The sequence below is a fragment of the Chiloscyllium plagiosum genome, unplaced genomic scaffold, assembly GCF_037043375.1.
Source record: "Chiloscyllium plagiosum isolate Xiang-an unplaced genomic scaffold, Cpla_swu_hap1 HiC_scaffold_22, whole genome shotgun sequence".
In the NCBI taxonomy this organism is placed as follows: Eukaryota; Metazoa; Chordata; class Chondrichthyes; order Orectolobiformes; family Hemiscylliidae; genus Chiloscyllium; species Chiloscyllium plagiosum.
Genome location: NW_028270160.1, coordinates 33,188,818 through 33,207,791, shown reverse-complemented (window position 1 = coordinate 33,207,791; position 18,974 = coordinate 33,188,818). Strand labels below are relative to the sequence as shown.

The window sequence follows — 18,974 nt, the reverse complement described above, 5'->3', positions numbered from 1 at the left end:
CTGCACTTCCTTCACAGATAGTATGTATTTCCTCAGTGAACAGGACCAAATTTTCACACAATACTTTAGGTGTGGTCCCATCAAAATTCTGTACAATTGAAGCAAGACATCTTTACTCCTGTACTCAAATTCTCTTGCAATAAAGACCAGTGTACTGTTTGTCTAATTGTTTACTGTACCTGTAGGTTTGCTTTCAGTGGCTTATGAACTTATGTCATCAACACTTATCAATCTCTCACCAGTTTAAAAAACTCACTACATTTATTCCTCCTAGCAGACTGGATAATCTCATATTTCTCCACATTATATTCCATCTATCATGACCGTGGACATTCATTCACCTGTCAAATTCCATTAAAATCTCTTTGCATCATCCTCATAACGCTCATTCCCACATAGCTTTATATCATTTGCAAACTTGAAAATATTCCATTTGGTCTCCACTTCCAAATTGGTGATATGTATTGTGAATAGCTGGAGTCCAATGCTTGTGCTGTGTACTACTCACAACCTGCTAACGTGAACAGGATTCATTTATTCATCCTGTGCTTTCCATAAACTAATCTTCAATCCATGCTTGTCGGAGATCCACTGTAGAGTGTGCTCTAATTTTGCTTACTAATCTCTTTTGTGGGATTTTGTTAAAAATCTTCTGAAAATTCAAATACACCAATTCCCTGTTTTCCCATTATTTACTTGGCTCTCCTCAAAAAATACTCAATAAATTTGTTAAATTTGAATTCTCTTTCATAAATCCATGTTGACGCTGTCAAAGCAGTGAAAATTCAAATATTCTTTTTAAAGTTATCAGTTTTCACAGGATCATTACTAAAGTTGCTCCTGTTGTTCATATAGGTTCTCTTCTGTCATGCCAGGTCAAATTTTCCTGTGTCCTTCAAAATCACTCCATTTAGCCTGCACCTCCCTGATTTGACTTTCGCCAGTAAACCCAATCACAATTCCTTGTTCCTTCAGCGCCAAAGATTTATCTATTCCATCTCCCTTTTGGACAGAAAAGAAGCTTGCACAAACATCCTGCCTGGATATTAACACAAAATAGTCATTTGTTCTTCACAGTGAAGGCTGTCTTGTCTCTATTTATTTGTCTCAAAGCAGCTAAACCTTTTTCTGTTACTTATTGTGCCAAGGTTTGAAAACTGTAATTTGATATTTCAATAAGCTTTGGTTTGAACTTCTTGTCCATGGCGCTCAGATCATGAGTTTAAGAGCAGAAGTGTAAACAAAATAAATTGACTCATCAAACTCTTCCAGTGTGTTCTGATTTACCTGTCACTTAACATTTTGATAGAGAACTGTCTTGCAAAGCCTAGTATTAATTTATCTTTTTTTTCCATGCACAGTCTTTTTTTAAAATAGTATCGATCATTCTAAATGCTATTTAAAATATAATTTAATTGGTTTATCCAAAACTCAAGTCTGTTTTTAATATTTTAGAATTGAGTTTCTTTTCCTTATTATTTCCAAAAATGTTTGTCTTCATAAATCACGTTAATTAATCCAACACAATCTATTTATCTTGATCTTGATCAGCTTGCTGATGGTCTTTTTCATTCCAACTACATTCGTTATATTTGTAAATCTTGATTTCAGCACTTCAGACCATCCCTACGTCTGTTAAGCAGGACTGTTATAGAAATTCAGTAACTTTCCTTTTCATGTAGCCCCATTAATACCAAATAATTGATAACAAGCCTTCCTGAAAGGCCTACAATTCACAAATCCCTTGCATTTGTTATCTCTGCATGTGTAACCTTAATTTAACTAATATATTTTCAAAAATATAAATCTACAGGAGCCATTTTGTAAAGGCATAACACTTTAAATCTGCATTAACTCTAATGGATATATTATCCAAATTTGACTTGCCGGAAGCTTACACGCAAGGTGAAATTGACCGGTCCTTCGAAACCTAATAAATCCCTGTGTATGCCATCAGTCTAGTCAAAACAGAATGAACTGCCAGTTCTTAATAAAACTTCCATGGTTACATATTTTTTAAATATTGCAGTCAGAACCACTTACTCCCTCAACATCTTAAGAAGAATTTAACTGGAAAAGGACTGTCTTTTTGCACTTCTACAACTATTGTTCTATGTTGTCTGTGTTTTTGGAATACACTTCAGGTTTCAACTAACATTTTTACTTCAGCAAAAGCACCTTTCTAATAAATGCAAACTAAATATGTTTAGTTTCTAAAATGAATTATTCCCAATTGTGGATGTTGCAAATTAAAATATTTTAATGAACAAAGCTTGGGTGAAAGAATTGGTTTTGCAGCATGTTTGGTTGACTTTTAGTGATTTGACTGTTCTTGAATGTTGATTGTTTGCTGGCAGACTTTTCCACTTGGATATGGAAAGGTTCCCCTACTCACCATATAACTGAGGGGATTGGGATGATATGGGAAGGATCAGAGGTTGGCTTTCAGAATGCCTTTGCATTGGAGTTTGCAGCATCCTACAATTCCAGCTCTCCGCTCAGCTGGCAGTAAAATACCTCTTTTGGTGCATGGGAATCGTCCTTGCAAACTTCAGCTCTGACACACACTTTGGATTGCAGGCATGCAATTGCTTGCAAGAACTTCAGTATTAGATATGTTGCAAAAACATCTTAAGCAACAAAGATGGAATATGGTTAGATGCTTTATTAACACCAGCAACTTGGCTAAGCATCAATATCATCGAGAACCAGATTTTGATTTTGAAAACAAACTTCATGCTCTCTTCAAAAGCTGTGGATGAGCCTACTAAACACTAAGCTTGTTTTTGCCAGGAAATTTGACCAGCCAATTTGGTGTTTACCAGATATTTTAAACTTGCATATTTATTACATCTCTCAAATCAATTCAGAAGTTTTGTTAATTGCGGCTACAATTGAGCAGAAATAGCATAATGGTTACCACAGATTTCTTGATTGCTTCCACGTGTACAGTTGGGGTACAGAAACATTATCCTGGGGGCACTATGCCTTCTTTCAGATTAAAAACAACCACAAGTTTCTCCATACTTGAATGTTTTGGATATAATGCTACCAACTTCTGTGGATTTGCCCAAGAGCTCATATTATGGTCTTGGTGCCATCAATCTGAGATGGCAGAATGACAAACTCACCCTGAACACAATACTCTGCAAATGATAGACTGGCACTATCTGAACAGTACCAACAATTGACAAATAGCCATTCGTTCCCTCATCTTAACACCAATTTTGTATTAAGTTAAAATCTTTGCATAGTCTCACTATATTCCACTTTTAACTTCTAACAGTAGTAGAACTTAAAACTAGGTAGTATCTGCCCTCTCCTAATAAAGAACTTCCTTAAAACTTAACTATTCTATTAAGCTTTTAGTCACTTCCCATCCCATTGTCATAGCACCCATTTTTATCCTTCAGAAACATCATTCTAAACTAAGTGATGCAATACAAATGTTATGTGCAAACCACCTGTTCCCAAGTAACACAATACTGTTGACTATTCGCACATAGGATTGTTTAATAATCTGGAGGTGTACAGTTGAGTCTTATCAAAGTAATGCAGATGTCTTCCTACAAAGAACATAAAGACACATAACATTTTATCCAGATCACTTGTGATTCTGCATAATGTTATTGGTCTCACACTTGTGGAGTAGTTGTATGAAAGACAAAAGAACATTGTTATTTTCCCAGCAGGGAAAATTGAAATTAATTTATACAGAACAGCAAAGCATATTTTATTAACCAAACTCTACTGGAAGATCGCTGCTGACAAAAAAAAAAATGGATTTATTGAGACTGCAACTGGATTGAGACTTTTGAATTTATGATGGCAATAAAATTACAGTGCAGTATCAGCAAATCCTAGCAGAGTTTGCAACTGACTATAACCTTAATGCAAACTGATCAGTGAACACAGAACAGGCAGAGATCACTCAGTATAAATACAAGGCAGCAAATAGGATAAAAGTTCAGGATTAAAACAGGATATCAATAGCTAAGTGGCATTTCACTTTTTTTATTTTCAATAGTTCAATAATTTCCAAGGACAGTGAAGATAACATCCATTAAGCAGTTTCCTTTGCCACTTATTTTACAGACTCTATACAATATTTTGTGTATATGCATATTATAAAAAATTAACTATCTTCATTCTTTCCACATTCCCATTTAGCACTAACTTGCTGACTCCAGATATTTCAGACAGTGCAATGCTAAGGTTTGCTCACTATAACTTTCTAAACTGCCAGTGAATACTTTATAATTCTGAATCAATATAACCTAAGTACATTTTACTAAAAACCAACACTGGCGTTCAAAATTATGTAGCATATGACATTGAGAACCTTCCCTCCCTGATGAAATGGCCAATGGATATGCTATCACCACTGTCACCATCTACACTCCAATGCTATACCACAAACTGGGTCAGTAACTATTGGGGCTTCTTTTTCCAAAAATTTTTAAATGGTGCAAGTATTCAGCTTCTCCCTCAAAACTATTCTGAGCACAAATGAACTGCTGCAATATATGCCACATTGATAAGCTTTGCAAATTTCAGAAAGATTTGGTCCTCAATGAGAATCACCATTTGGAGTGCTTCGTCCAATTTTATGGGGAAATCTTTGGGATGTCAGTCTTTAGAAACTGGTTAGTCAGTAGTGTATGGACTCTAGACATGAAACATTTATTACCAAAAACTTCACCAGGAATCATTCTTAGTACAATTCTATAAGCATAAAATATTATTGTAAATTGTCGCTTGAATATTTTAGACTACAGCTTTGTGAAATAGCTGAAACTCCTGCAGTTTTAAAATTATGGTGTTTCAAATAGCAGTAATAAATCGATTAAGCAAATACAATTTGAAATGAATGTTGTATGGGTGCACTCTCAATTGTATTTAATTTTTTTCCTGCAGTTTAGATCAAAATGTGTAGTCACTGTCCACAGAAGATACAGTATCCCTAAAGCAATGAGTTCAATGTTTTAGACAGTGAAAAGGTGAAAAACAATTTTGTAGTTCACAAATGCTGAAAACTGTGGTTGGCACAATTAAAAATATGAACTTAAAATTTTACAGCCGAGGATATGGCCATATAAATTGGGAAAAATATGAACAGAGATTTACATTTAAATAGGTTCCAAGCAATATTTACAGCCACAAACATTTTTCTTAACGCTTCTGGAACTTAAGCTTACTGAAAATTTAAACAGGCACCATTTAAAACTGAATGTGGATGCTTGTAAGGGATGACAGTAGTAGTAGAGAAAGGGATCGGTCTTCAACTGGAGACAGTGGCAGAATTACATTCCTCCATGTATGAAATGAGCATTTTCTGCATCACGCACAGGCAACACTGACCAACCTGTGAGAGCACTCAAAAGAAAAAGCACCACTATCACCTCCACTGTTACTAAACGGTGACAATTTGGTTGCCATGAGTCTGTGCAGCCTTTGAATTTAGAAGTTATGGAAGGAATATCAATAGGATAAATTAGATTCAGAAATATTTATTTTTATTCTGAAATTAATTTAATACTTCTACCATTGAAAGTAGATGCACTTTTACAGACTTCAAAATTCTAATAATTTTAAAATAAATGTAGTGGGACTCTAATGCTCACGTTAATTTTCTTCCAGCTCATCATTTTAATGTAGCCAACAGCTGATCTTTAATATCTACATTTATATTAGCTTTGATTAGGATAAAAATTATGTTGCCCAATTATCTGCAAAATTTCTGTAATTATCATTCCCAAGTGCCACTTAAACCCTAATTCAGCAAGCTAAAGTAAGTAACATTGAGACTTAAAGCTTGTGCAAAATTCTGTCATCACATGTCCTATCATTTGATGGTAACAGCAATACTCATGTACTTTGGGAAATACAAATGTTGGTATCGTTCTAGTTATATAAAAATATAGCATCATTCAGGGATCAGCCAAACACTGAAGAAAAATCAAGTCAATCACTAATATGTTTTCCTCACATGTCTGTTAGCATGTCAAACTGAAATAGTCATAAAACCAAACTATTCAGTTGCAATGCACACCAAATCAAAATTTGTTACTTAAAAAAAGGGGAGAGAATAAATTTGGTATTGTACAACAGATTGAAAATCGACTGAAGGCTTAAAAAACAATTGGGGTGGGGGTGTAAAGTACATCTTCCTTGTCAGCATATAATTTGAGAGAAAAAAAAAGTGTTTCAAATATAGTTAGGTAAATCTTAACCAGAAATTTACCATAGCAGGTTCGTTCAAATTTATAAAACCAGCTTGGAGTAAGCTCTCATTTTGAAATAGGTAAGGCGCGTTACATTCTATATATACACGCAAACGCATGCACACGAGAAATTCCTGAGTACAGGATTGGGTACATTACCTAATGTAAAAGCTCCTTGTGAATGGCAAATATAGCACAAAAAGAACTTCTCCATAAATCCTTGCCTCAAGCTATAAAAAAAGATTGTCACCCTTTCAAAGATTAAACATCTACTCTGGTGTACAATGGATTAATGGGTTTCATAAAGTTAACTTTATATCTTTCACGTTTGGCAACCCCATTTGAGAAAATTCAGAAGTTGGTAAATCAAAACACAATATTGCATTTTCTCCTATAAGAGATGATTCTATTAACTTCAATTTTCCTTTATCGCTGAGTCCATGAGCAAACGCATTGACCATCATATTTTATGAAGTGAAACCTCTTTGCAGCTTCAATTAAAAGAGACAAAATTTGGCAAACTGAATTGCGATAAAATCAAGAAATTAACAGCACCCAAAATGGAATATAGCAATAATTCTAGGAAACAGGAACAGTGAGCAGTAGATTATTTTTATATACAAATTTTGCTATACTAACACCAGTCAGGCACATTATTGATGAAGAAACCAAACCTTTGATTACATACTGGTAATTTACACTTTCATTTTTTAAGAGGACTGGATGGTTCAGTGTAGTGATACAGTACACTACACTAGATCAAAATTTCTAAACAAGACAAGTTTTGTTCACAGATAATCTTACGTGCAAGCTAAAGCATTCATTTTTTGTTCCAATTTGGCTATGAAGAATTCAACAAACACTAATTTGGCTCTTAAATGGGGTAAATTTTAAAGAGTGCTGACAACGTTCCCTTTTGTGAGCCTGCAAAAAAGGCGAAACAAAATATAGTGCAAGAGGTACAATATTGTCAATTTAAAACAAATTCTTCATTAGGTACAGACCCAGCAGCAATAGGTTTAACCTGTGATACCAATTTTAAAATAAAATATCTGGTGCTACCATTGTGTGCCAATAGTTGTGTTGTGCCATTGGAAGCAATTTTGGCTATTACATGTGAATCTTTCCAAAGAGTACAGACAAATAATCCTACAACCTGTTTATCTGAGAGCACACTTTGCACTAGGCAATGCCCATCACATGTAGAATATTCAAGCTTTCTGCACACAGAAACCTTCCTGTTACACATTGATTCAATTGCTTGACCTGAACACCATCTCTCTCATTTCTTCCAAATTTATGTGCATCACAAAATTAGTGCCTAAGAGTCTGTTATATTTGTGAAGTTTGTGGGCCATTTGTGTCTTCGTTTGGATGTGAATTCGGATACATGTCACCCAATGCAGCATATTCACTGTCAGACGTTTCTGAAGGTTCATGTAAGCTTTCATAACTGTTCTCTTCTTTATTAACAGCATTATCATGTGCTTTTTGTGACTGGGGACTCCCCATTCTGATTCCGTAATAGTTAGAAGCAGTTGCGCTTGTTGAAGGTTTACCAGTAGAACCCACACCCTGTAACCGAGGCACATAAACACTACTCATCACCTGCAAATTGCCCCTAGTAGTAACATCAGAATGATCAGAATTAGGCAACAGAACAACAGAGGAGTCCAAGCTTTCTTGCATATTCACTTCCATTGCTTGTCCAGGGCAGAACTTCTGAGTAGGCACATGTGCCGAATTTTCTTCAGCTAATCCTCTGGTGAGTGCAGCTTCTTGGAGTTCTAAGTGGAAAGATACCAATTTAAAAAAAAGTATTAACTGCATTTTCATAACTTCTGATTTTAGCCCAAGAAAACAACATGTCCAAACAGTTTAAATGTGCTCCAGAAACCTTCACAACATATGGTTTGGTGCAATGGTACACAGGCTAAGATTTACAGTTATTGGCTGAAGCAGTTCTACAATATAAGTGCGGAAGCAATAGAGAGCAATAAGCAGCATAGAGAATTAGTCAGAAGGAAGGATTTTAATGCTGCCTCACAGCACCAGGGTCCCGGGTTCGATTCCAGACTCGGGAGACTGTCCGTGTGGAGTTTGCACATTCTCCCCATGTCTGCGTGGGTTTCCTCCGGGTGCTCCGGTTTCCTCCCACAGTCCAAAGATGTACAGGTCAGGTGAATTGGCCATTCTAAACTGCCCATAGTGTTAGGTACATTAGTCAGAGGGAAATGGGTCTGGGTGGGTTGCTCTTCGGAGGGTCAGTGTGGACTTTTTGGGCCGAAGGGCCTGTTTCCACACTGTTGGGAATCTAATTAATCTTATCTAATCTAATACATCCTGAATACAATGTTGCAAACAGCAAGTCTGTAACTATTTTGGCACCAAAGCACGATAGATTTTTAAAATGTTAGTTTAAAAGATGATGATTTGTCTAGTTGTCAGATTTGACTGGTTTTGAGCAGATGCTTCATGTATTAAAATTGAAAGATATTGGCCATTATAAGCTATGGTCTATTACTGTAATTTGTTTTAACCACATAGGTTGCAAATGTTTTGGGGAATTCGTAGACTCTTTGGGTCATCAGATTTTAGAAGTTTCAACTTATGTAATGACACTTATGTTAATAAAGCAAATTCAGCAGTAGCTTCACATATTAACTCAAATGCAAAAACACAGACCTTCAATTTTACCTGGTCATTCACAGACAACTCAATTCTCTTCCTTTTGATTCTTGCTTGATCACACTTTTTCTACCTACATTCTAACTATAAAATCTTTATCCTCTTTCATCCGCAGTGCAGGAGGTTAAGAAGAAACATAATGAATTTATAAAATAAAATTAAAAGCTCAACTCTCAGCGAGCTGAAAGCAAGCAAATTCATATTCACATTTCAAAAGCAATGTTGACTAGGTAAGTAACCATGCGTGTTACCAGATGAACTTCTTGTTTAAAACAAATCTATGCTTGAAAATTAGGGCATAAATATTTAAATGGAGTTGACTGATTTTACATTTGATTTTACTTTTGCATCACTGATACTTCAACACCTCGTTGAGGATGCAACGATATAGGCCAGTAGAGTTTTGGTTAACTTTGTTGTCCATCCACAACAGTCAATGAGCACACACATTGTCCATAAAATATTGTTGCATTACACTGTTATATCGCAAACAGTTTCACTTACTTTTCCCTACAATTCAAAAACATGTTTTTTCTATTTTTAGCTCCACTTCATTGCATTTTGCATACTCATTGCAGGATTCTGCTCAGATTTACTGGTTTAAGTAAATTAGTTAACAGTTCTTGCTGAAAACAATTCGAAGAAAAGTAATGTTTCATGTTTCACAGCTACTTACTCTTTTCATCTGCAATCTCTCTTTTCCTACGCGCTATTTGTTTTTTCAGTTTATCCACTTCAAGTAGATAGTTTTCAACTGTTCGTTCACTTTTTTCCACTTCTCCACATACAGTCTGCAAGAGGGTTGAAATAAAGAAAAAAAGAAAACTACAGTATTAAGCTTAATTCAACAATTGCATGTTTAATATGACAAAGTATGCAGGAGCATACTGGACAACAATTGCGATTAAGCTAAAGACAAAATTCAGATACATGATAAAAGGTTTGCCCAAAGAGGTAGATTTTAAAGAAGCATCTTAAAATAAAAGAGTTCAAAACTTTTAAGTTAGGGAATTCTTAACAATAAGTCTTAGATAGTTGGAGATGCAGTCACCAATGGCACAGTAAAGGGAGCCACAGATGCACTGAGGGCAGAATTGAGGAACGGCTCTCACAGAGCTATTGGAGATTTAACCAAAGAAAAAAAATGGTGAGAGGAGACCACAGATGGATTTGAACACAAAATAAGAATTTTAATTTTTAGGCACTTGTGGATTGGGAGATAAAAATGACAAGTGAACAAAGATAGTATGAGTTAAGGTACAGGCCACAAAATGTTTGATGAGCGTGGATGAAGTTATGAAGAATGGAAGGGGAGAGATGTAATGCATTACAAAAGGCAAACCTGGAGGCTTCAGCAATAGATGGACTGAGTCAGGGCAGACAAAGGCATTATTATGGAGGAGAACGTAGACAGTTTTGAAATGGCATCAGAAGCTCAAGATCAGAATCTTCAAAGGAGGTCTTATCAATCAGTTTAAGGGATCTAGCAAAGGAGTTCCAGAATACAGTGCAAATTCATTAAAACTCTGTTAGAGGCAGCAACGAGAAAATATTAAGTGCAGTCAGAGAAGCAAACAGAGTTAAAATGAAGGTGGAGTCTGAAGATGAGGACTCGGATTTTAAGTTAGATGCAATAGTGGGACACTATGGAGGTAGCTGTGTTTGATACATGAACACGTTAGAAATTTATGAAGCCGATTATCATTTGTTTGCCCTAGAATACAATACAGAACAATAGGTAGGACCGAATAAAAATCTAGGGAGCAGGGAAGTAGAAAATTAAACTTTTGAAATATGGTAATGTAATGTGCCCTGTGTTTCAGACACATGTACAAAGGGACTAAAATCACACCCAAGGCACTCAAAAGGTCTTACATGTTCAACATTGTGAACTAAAATGGTCAAAACTGGAAATCATTAGTTTCATTTTGCTATGCACCCACAACATTAATCCTTTAAAATAATGACCACCTTTTGAAAGCTAAAGCAAAATCACAACAGGGTACATTTTTAAAAATGTAATCCCGACAATTAATAGCAAGAGAATTAACAATAATTACTCAAGATCATGCATAGTTATTCATCACAGCTCCCAACAATCTAACTTACTTGCAGTTTTTCCTGAAGTGCATTGTACACCTGATAAATGGCCCTGATATCTTTAATCACCCCATCTTTGTCAAAGAACTCAGCCCTATGCAGAGAAAATAAAAATACTTCATTAACTCAAGACTGGAATTGCAATTATGCACCATGTTTAACAGAACCATGTGATTCCACAGTTAGTTCTAAAATAAGTCTGTTTTCAATGCTGAAGGGAAAAGAAATTTAAAAATTAAGCTTTGGTAATGAAGTGTCATTTCTAAAAGCAGTATATGTAGGTAAATGACTGACTCATAGGCAAATAAAGGTTTTGTAAAAAGACTTAATCAGTTAATAGGATGGGAATATTGCCCAGAAAGACTTTTTTGTTCTGTAATCAACAACTGTGACTTAATCTAATGACTGAGAAACCATCTATGTAAAATTTCTGAAATACTGCTACAGATTGCTGAAGATAAAAAGGTCTGGTGATTCAAAGAGACATAGCATTATATATCCTGTCAACCTGTTCACTGTACAACTTTTAACTTAATAACTTTCATTTACTGCTATTTTTACAACTTTTAGCATGCCTGTCTTTTTCCCCATTAGATTAGATTACTTTCAGCCCAACAAGTCCACACCAACCCGCCGAAGTGCAACCCACCCAGACCCATTCCCCTACATTTACCCCTTCACTTAACATGATTCTTGTTGAAACATGGTTTCATAGGTAGCATGTACATGAATATTTTTGTCTAACTATTCAGAGATGAGCTTCAGCCAAGTGTCAACAGCCTATTCGGGTTAGTTGAGATAGTTAGGAGAGGATTGGTGACCAAAGGAAAGAAAGGTGGTGGTGTTTGACACTGTAACCAGCAGGGGCAACAGGTAGCAATCACAAGAGGGAAATCATGCCATTTTTCTCTTCCACTTACAAAAGAAAATGAAATCAATTGTAATCTGTTGACTGCTGACTTGATGGAGATAATCAATTCAACCAGAATGGTATGTCAAACATTCTTGGTTTTACAGCTCAATTGTATACTCAAAGTTTGTGAGAAGATTTGTAGCTCGGGTGCTCGTTGCTGTGGTTCTGTTCGCCGAGCTGGAAATTTTTGTTGCAAACGTTTCGTCCCCTGTCTAGGTGACATCCTCAGTGCTTGGGAGCCTCCTGTGAAGCGCTTCTGTGGTGTTTCCTCCGGCATTTATAGTAGTCTGTCCCTGCCGCTTCCGGTTGTCAGTTTCAGCTATCCGCTGTAGTGGCCGGTATATTGGGTCCAGGTCGATGTGTTTGTTGATGGAGTTTGTGGATGAGTGCCATGCTTCTAGGAATTCCCTGGCTGTTCTTTGTTTGGCTTACCCTATAATGGTAGTGTTGTCCCAGTCAAATTCATGTTGCTTGTCGTCTGCGTGTGTGGCTACTAGGGATAGCTGGTCGTGTCGTTTCATGGCTAGTTGATGTTCGTGGATGCGGATCGTTAGCTGTCTTCCTGAAACCTGAAAGCAACAACACCCCCAGATTCTATGGACTACCTGAAGTCACAAACCAGGCATCCCACTCAGACCCATAGTATCACTACCAGGGACATCATCACACAACTGGCTAAAGAACTACAGCAGAAACTGAAACACCTGATCAGCGGATCCAGACACTCTATACAATCAACACATCAATTCTTGGACATCATCAGAAATATACACATAGACAAGGAGGAAACCATGGTCTCATTCGACGTAACGGCACTGTTCACCTCTATTGACAAAGCCCTAGCCAGAGAAACAATAGCCAACCTGCTGAACAGACATAACAGACAACAGGACGTTGAACCCATCAACAAAGGCGGCATACTTAAACTACTGGACTTGTGCCTCACAACACACTTCACATTCAACAACCAGATATACGAACAAATCAACGGAACACCCATGGGCTCACCGATCTCGGGACTCATAGCAGAAGCAGTAATGCAAAGGTTAGAACAAACAGTCTTACCACAAATTCAACCCAAACTCTGGGTCAGATACGTTGATGACACCTTTGTAATCATTAAAAACACGGAAATAGAGAAAACACACCGGATCATCAACTCCACAATCACAGGAATCCGATTCACAAGAGAGGAAGAAAAGGACAACCAACTCCCATTCCTAGACGTGAGGGTACAGAGAACACCAAACAGAGAATTCACCACTAAGGTACACAGGAAAGCCACACACACAGACCAAGTCCTGAACTATGAAAGCAACCACCCCAATACACACAAACGAAGTTGCATCAAGACACTGTTCAAAAAGGGCCACAACACACTGCAGCACACCAGAACTGCAAAAAGAGGAAGAGGAACACCTACACAAGGTATTCGCCAAAAACGGATATCCTTGCAATTTCATCAACAGATGCCTAAGGGAAAGACAACGGAACGAGGACATGCCGCAACCGAAAGGACTAGCCACACTACCATACATCAAGAACACCTCTGAACTGACAGCTAGACTACTGCGACCACTAGGACTTATAACAGCACACAAACCAACAGCCACCCTCAGACAACAACTCACCAGAACGAAGGACCCGATACCCAGCATGAGCAAAACTAATGTAGTGTACAAAATCCCATGCAAGGACTGCACAAAACACTACATAGGACAAACAGGAAGACAGCTAACGATCCGCATCCACGAACATCAACTAGCCACGAAACGACACGACCAGCTATCCCTAGTACCCACACACGCAGACGACAAGCAACATGAATTCGACTGGGACAACACTACCATTATAGGGCAAGCCAAACAAAGAACAGCCAGGGAATTCCTAGAAGCATGGCACTCATCCACTAACTCCATCAACAAACACATCGACCTGGACCCAATATACCGGCCACTACAGCGGACAGCTGAAACTGACAACCGGAAGCGGCAGGGACAGGCCACTATAAATGCTGGAGGAAACACCACAGAAGCGCTTCACAGGAGGCTCCCAAGCACTGAGGATATCACCTAGACAGGGGACGAAATATTTGCAAAAAAAATTTCCAGCTCGGCGAACAGAACCACAGCATCAATTGTGTACTATGTAACAAATACTTATTAAGATAACTTTATTCCTCCTTTCTGACCAAAATTTGATCTATGAGCAGACCACCATGTTTAGTTTGCAATGGATAATGCGTGGGCTTTCATTTTAAAATGTAACTAATCCACTTAATTGTAAACTGCAGTTTGTCTCAACTGTGTAAAAAGGCATGGTATATAATACATGATCAAAATATGACTAGTAATATTACACATTCACAAGTCTTTAAGTTACACACCAAATCATGCAAGATCAATTTCAAACTCATTTTGACAGGATTCCTGCAAAATGTCAGGGGCTGTCACACATTAGAAAGCATAACATTTTCTTGTGTTAACAACTGAAATTAGTGAAGCAGCAGACAAGCTGAATCCAAATTGCTTCTTTGTAATCTGTGCATCCATATAAATGCCAATGATGGTGGATATTAACTATTAGCAGCACCACTTCCTTTTAAAAATGTACAGGTAGTTACGAAGGAAAATACTCGAAATAGCAAAGATCTTTAAAGTTTCTTTGGCTATTTCTTTACCCATGGATATCAACTAACTTGCTATGTTTCTAGTGCTTTCAGTTTTTGTATTAAATTTCAAGTAAGCATTTTGCTTTTATATATGTCAGATCCTCAACTCCTTTAGAGGTCAGACCACTGATTAACAAAAGTTAGAAGCTTGTCAATGGAAAGTTTAAATTCACACTATCATGATTGCCCTTAAAATTTGAGAATAGATGTGTTTCACTGAGCAGTGAGATTTCCTTAAGAATAAGAAACCGATGTCCAAGAAATCAGTGCCATGATCAGTTGGACAAAATATTTACTTAACATATTCCACAACATGTACATAATTCCTATAAGTTACTGCAGACAAATATTGACACACAGATAAACTTCAAAGCAGGAATTTCAAATTCATCTTACTATATATCATTTATCAAAATAATCCTTCATTGAAATACTCACCCATGTTCTGTTACCACCTTGTCATAATTCCGTGATGTGTTTGGCACTGAGGAACTCTTGTACTCTTGTTGGCTAGTGTTCCCCAAATTTGGAATAGTGAGTGAAACTCTCTGATCATACCTTCAGAAACAATGTAGGATATTTTAAAAACTAAAACAGCCTGCGTAAAACAACTACATATTTGAGTATCTTAAATAGACTAAACACTATAATTCATAAAGTAAACGTTTCCATAAATTTTGAGTATATACAGATTCTAACTTGACTACCTTTTGGTTCTACATAATCCAGAACCTTAGATTTGGATTCTAAAAACTTAATAAAATGGGCAGGTTATGTACAAAACACAGATACTGAACCATAGTGCAAACTTTCCAAGTGGGAAGTTTTGAAAAGAAATGGCCATTAAAACTGAATAGTTTTGCTTATTTTTTCTAGTATAAATGCTCTAGTTTTTTTTAAGTCATTAATATAACATGTAGTAGGCTTTAAAAGGTCAAATAGCTTACCGTCTATTAGACCTAAACAGCACATATTCCAACGCATGTGTTGAGTTGTTTGCTGTGGAGATGAAGCTAAATAGAAGGAAGACTAGATCAGGCACTCCAAGGATGTTTGTCAGCTGCTTATGGATAATATGTTCTCTGTAGGACATTTGCTGCTGTGTATTCCTTCTAAATCTGTACCAGCCAATAACATTCTACAAAAGAAGAAACTCATTAGGACTTTAATGGTGAACAAAACCATTTTACAGAACTGCACTGCAACACATCTTCAAATATTCAAATCTTCCAAGGGAAGGTAGGGAGGGAATATCTACTTAAGAAATCAGACTTGGAATCAGGAGAATTTTACACTTCCAAAAATCTAGATGTTAGTGTCCTCCTATTCCAAAATACTAAAAACAAAACACAGACCATGAGTGATAAGCACATGCCATTGTAATCAGCTTAGCTCTTTTGTGTATAACTATTTTTTGGAACAGAATACCAAACTCTGATTCAAAGAAAACATTTCCATCTTAAGACATCATGTGAAAAGCAGGTAAAAGTTGCATGGCTTCCCTCAGAAATCACTGAAAACCTAAAAAAAAAGCTAATGAAAAATGTTAGCTTTTAGTTCAAAGGAACTGGAACAGAAAGGGAAAGAGGAGAGGTTTCAGATATACAGAGCCTTGGTCAGGTAAAGAAGTGGATTAAGCTGAGAACATCATGACGGATATAGCAGCATTTAGAATATGACAGATTCCCCAAACAAACATCCTTCTGCATTAAATTATGAGGGCTGATTCCATGAACATGTAATGTATTGCCTGGAGTTGAAACATTTGAAGGGCAATCTAACAGAGTTTAAAATGATAAAGCAACTAATGGTATCGCTATGTCCATTGGAGAGAAATCCAGAATAAAGGGACACAATCTGAAGGTTCATGTTAGATAACTTTGTAGTGAAACTAGAAGACTTGCACCCACATAAGCTAGTGTTAATATTGTCACCTTCCAAACAAAAACTGTGGATACTAGATTGTATGTTCAAGACAGAAATGGATTTTTAGTTGGTAAATGCATGAAAAAGACTGTCAGTCATTTATACATAACCACAAGATGTTGCAAAGTGCATCATAGTAAACCAACAGGAATTAAGTGCAATCTATCAATTTTCAATATCGGAGTGAGGCACACTTTGTCTGCTTTGCACAAGTGCGTGCCCACAAACTTAAAGTGTCATCATGATTAGTTAATCAAATTATGCTGTTGATTGAGGAATAAATATTAATCAGGACAATCAAATAAATACCCTTCTTTAAGATAGTAGTACAGGATTTCCCATATCCAACCAGGAGAACAGATTAGCTTGGTAAACATCTCAACCAAAAGTACAGCATCTCCAACAGTGCAACATCCTCTCAGTCCTGCACTGGAATGACTTTTGTACTTCAGTCCTAAGTGGTACTTGAGCCTAGAATCATCCACCTCATAGGTGGCAGCACTATTAACTAAGTCACATTAGACATCACAAGATAAGCAAAATCAAACTGAATGGGGTAAAAGTCTCATCGGGCTGAAATTACATATCCCAATCTTATGTCGCAATAATGTATTTAAAAAAGGAAGAACCTGCAGAATTACAAACAAAAATGAGCACTTACTTTCCTCCTCCCTTTCAGGATTCTATCCAGACTTTCTTCATTGACTCTTCCTGCATAATCGTAAAAGCTGAAAGTGACAAATTATAAATTAAAAGAATGCAGTCCTTATAACATTGTGCAAAATATAGCATACTATTATCTCAACACAAACAAATGCTGGGGAGACCTTAAGTTGTTGAAACAAGTAAAAATCAGTTTACTAGGGGAAGATAGCTTTAGAAAAATATGTTTGTCATTACCTGCACTGAGATCAGAGCAAGAGTGTGCTTACACTGACCAAAGAAATGGGCTAGTTCCATTTATGGCAACCATGCTCATGCTGAACAGCCATCTACAAACAGATTACTTGCACTTACTACTTTCCAGTCTTACAGAAGCCCATTACAAAGGCATTGTTTAAAATGGTGTGTTCCAATTATTTTGTGCCGTTCACAGACTGATTTACACTTGACAACACATTTTATTTAATGCACTAGGGAACTGTGACATTAAACTGTTCAAGTTTGATGTGGTGTGATTTTTAACTTTTAAAATGGTCTAATTGTACCAGACTGCATTACTGCCTCTGGCAGTTCATTCCATACACACATCGCCTAGGTAAAAAAGTTGCCCTGCAGGTCCCTTTTAAAATCTTTCCCCTCATGAACCCATGCCTTCTAGTTTTGGACTCCCCTGCCCTGGGGAAAAAAAATGCCTTTGTAATTCACCCTCTCCATGCCCCTCATGATTTTATAAACCTCTACAAAGGTCACCCCTCAGTCTTCAACGCTCCAGGGGAAAATTTCCCCAGCCAGCCACTGAAATGATGAGCTCAGATTATTAAACATGAGGACAAGGCAGCATACAAACCTTTATCCTGAGCAGATGAGCAAGGAAAATATCATAAAATACCCTCCCACATTAGAAAAGTAACAAAACATCATAATGAAGAGGAGGGGCCCATGGAACAATCTTAAGTAATGTTGTTAATTAATGTTACCGAAGGTAAAGTTTTAAAGGGTTAGGGGAGAGAAATAAGCCAGACAAACAGAATGAGGAAAATTTTGTGGTAAGAAACAGATATCATAAAACCATACACCACAGGAGTCCCTTTGACCTGTCAAGTCCGTACCACCAAAAATATACTACGAAGGGCAGCATGGTGGCTCAGTGGTTAACACTGTTGCCCCTCAGTGCCAGGGACCAAAGTTAGCTTGCACAAGGCTGGAATCTACCTGTAAGAATAATAGGATAGTTATGGTAAGGGATTTTAACTTTCCAAACATTCAACTGGGACTGCCATAGTGTCAAAGGTTTAGATGGAGAGGAATTTCTGAAGTGTGTACAAGACTATTTTCTGATTCAGTATGTGGATGTACCTAAGAGAGAGGTGCAAAACTTGATCTACTCTTGGGAAATAAGGCAGGGCAGGTGACTGAGGTGTCAGTGGGGGAGCACTTTGGGGCCAGTGACCATAATTCTGTTCGTTTTAAACTAGTGATGGAAAAGGATAGACCAGATCTAAAAAAGTTGAAGTTCTAAATTGGAGAAAGGCCAATTTTGATGGTATTAGGCAAGAACTTTCAAAAGCTGACTGGAGGCAGATGTTCGCAGGTAAAGGGACGGATGGAAAACAGGAAGCCTTCAGAAATGAGATAACAAGAATCCAGAGAAAGTATATTCCTGTCAAGGTGAAAGGGAAGGCTGGTAGGTATAGGGAATGCTGGATGACTAAAGAAATTGAGGGTTTGGTTAAGAAAAAGGAATCATATGTCAGGTATAGACAGGGTAGATCGAGTGAATCCTTAGAAG

At 37.0% G+C, this 18,974-nt stretch overlaps 1 protein-coding gene across 1 annotated transcript in view; it reads right to left on the bottom strand.

Annotated features, from left to right (window-relative positions):
* Nucleotides 1-3,994: 3,994 nt before the first annotated feature.
* abraxas2 (abraxas 2, BRISC complex subunit) overlaps nucleotides 3,995-18,974 on the bottom strand; it is a 44,625-nt gene continuing 29,645 nt past the window's right edge. Inside the window, exons 4-9 of the mRNA XM_043712636.2 lie at nucleotides 17,184-17,250; nucleotides 15,544-15,734; nucleotides 15,035-15,154; nucleotides 11,022-11,106; nucleotides 9,589-9,703; nucleotides 3,995-8,011 (exon numbers count right to left, since the gene is read on the bottom strand). Of these exons, the coding sequence (XP_043568571.1) occupies nucleotides 7,557-8,011; nucleotides 9,589-9,703; nucleotides 11,022-11,106; nucleotides 15,035-15,154; nucleotides 15,544-15,734; nucleotides 17,184-17,250 (1,033 nt within the window). The 3' untranslated portion in view covers nucleotides 3,995-7,556. The remainder of the gene's footprint in view (nucleotides 8,012-9,588; nucleotides 9,704-11,021; nucleotides 11,107-15,034; nucleotides 15,155-15,543; nucleotides 15,735-17,183; nucleotides 17,251-18,974) is intronic.